This window comes from Perkinsus marinus (assembly GCF_000006405.1).
Source record: "Perkinsus marinus ATCC 50983 genomic scaffold scf_1104296939938, whole genome shotgun sequence".
Lineage (NCBI taxonomy): Eukaryota > Perkinsozoa > Perkinsida > Perkinsidae > Perkinsus > Perkinsus marinus.
The window spans coordinates 1-1,323 of NW_003212992.1; the positions used below are offsets into that span (position 1 = coordinate 1).

At 45.4% G+C, this 1,323-nt stretch overlaps 1 protein-coding gene across 1 annotated transcript; it reads left to right on the plus strand.

The window, feature by feature from the left end:
• Positions 1-491: 491 nt before the first annotated feature.
• Pmar_PMAR025263 (conserved hypothetical protein) lies at positions 492-1,169 on the plus strand (the record flags this gene model as incomplete). Its single annotated transcript, XM_002782192.1, has 4 exons — positions 492-598; positions 649-771; positions 845-937; positions 1,029-1,169. Coding segments are annotated over 4 exons (414 nt in total), but the record flags the coding sequence as incomplete, so codon positions are not given.
• Between the last annotated feature and the right edge of the window lie 154 nt (positions 1,170-1,323).

Sequence of the window (1,323 nt, forward strand, 5' to 3'; positions counted from 1 at the left end):
GTCTTCATCATCGTCTACACTTGGCTCGGACGGGGTTCGTTACTCCTATCAGTCGCTTGCCTAGCACGACTCCACCACCTAACTCGTCTGATAGCATCAGGAAACAGTCGTCAGATGAGGCAATACCACCATCCGAGGCTTCTATCGAGAATCCTCATAATCACTGAATATATGTATGAAAATGTATCATTAACGACTATGTTGTTGAATACTATCCGAGCTTCTGGGATGTCCAAAGCACATCGCCACTTACGTTTCTATCCTTCTCGATAACTTCGACTCGTGTTGGAGATTAAATTCAGGGGGGATAATCGGAGTTAATTTCGTGGCGAGTGACGGAACTCTGCTATACTCATGCGGCAACAGGCATCAAAGAGGTGATTACAGGTGGTTGTTATTCTCGATCAGAGGGTTCTATTCCATGTTGAGTACTGAAGTGAATTTGTGAAGTGTCGTAAGTGGTAAATTAGATTTGGTATACTTTCAGTGAGCCATCTTTTTGATGTTGCTTGTTCGCCCACGTATCTTAATTCTCGCACGCGGAAGATTCAACAATATAGCTCAACGATGGGTTGGATGTTGTCCAGGTGGAACGCAGGTGGTGGTGGTGATCTGAGCTGGAAGTTGGAACTAATGAGATACTTTCAGGTTGTGTATGAGGTCAATGTAAAATGCCGAGACAAGGAGACAGCTGAAAGATTCTTCGGATGGCTGGTCAATCAAGGCCATGTCGCGGAAGTAGTTAAGAATGAAGGATTCTCTTCGGCTGAGGTACGATAGTTCTAGTGCACGTCATGAAATAGGCGGTTACTATAATTTCGTGGCGCAGTGACGGATTCGCCAGGTCTTTACGGATGTTGAGGATGCCCGTAAGTTGGTTGCGAGATATGTAGTTGACAGTGTGGAAGATCTAGATGCGTACTCTAGCGGACCTGGGGTAGTGAGGGAGGTTAGTCGGGGATCTCACAGAGTGAACGATACTGAGGATGTGATACCGAAGGTTTATCAGATATAGCACACTATTTCAGATAGCACTCAAGAAAGAAGGCATTGAGAAATTTGGTGACTCTTTTACGGCGACGAGGAGAGTTTTACGTAGCGCTCATACGGTTTACAAGTGAGGCCGCTGTTCGATCCGAGGCAGGGTCATTTTTGTTTCATGCCGCTCCGGGATAGTGAGGTTTTGGGTTGACAGTGAAGTTCTAAATGGGTGTGTGAGGAAGTGTTGGAAAATAGGAATGCATCTGAGGTACCACTCGAACAGGAGGTTAAACACGCATATCATTGAATTGAGGATATCATTGTTAATTCTGTGTGACAGGA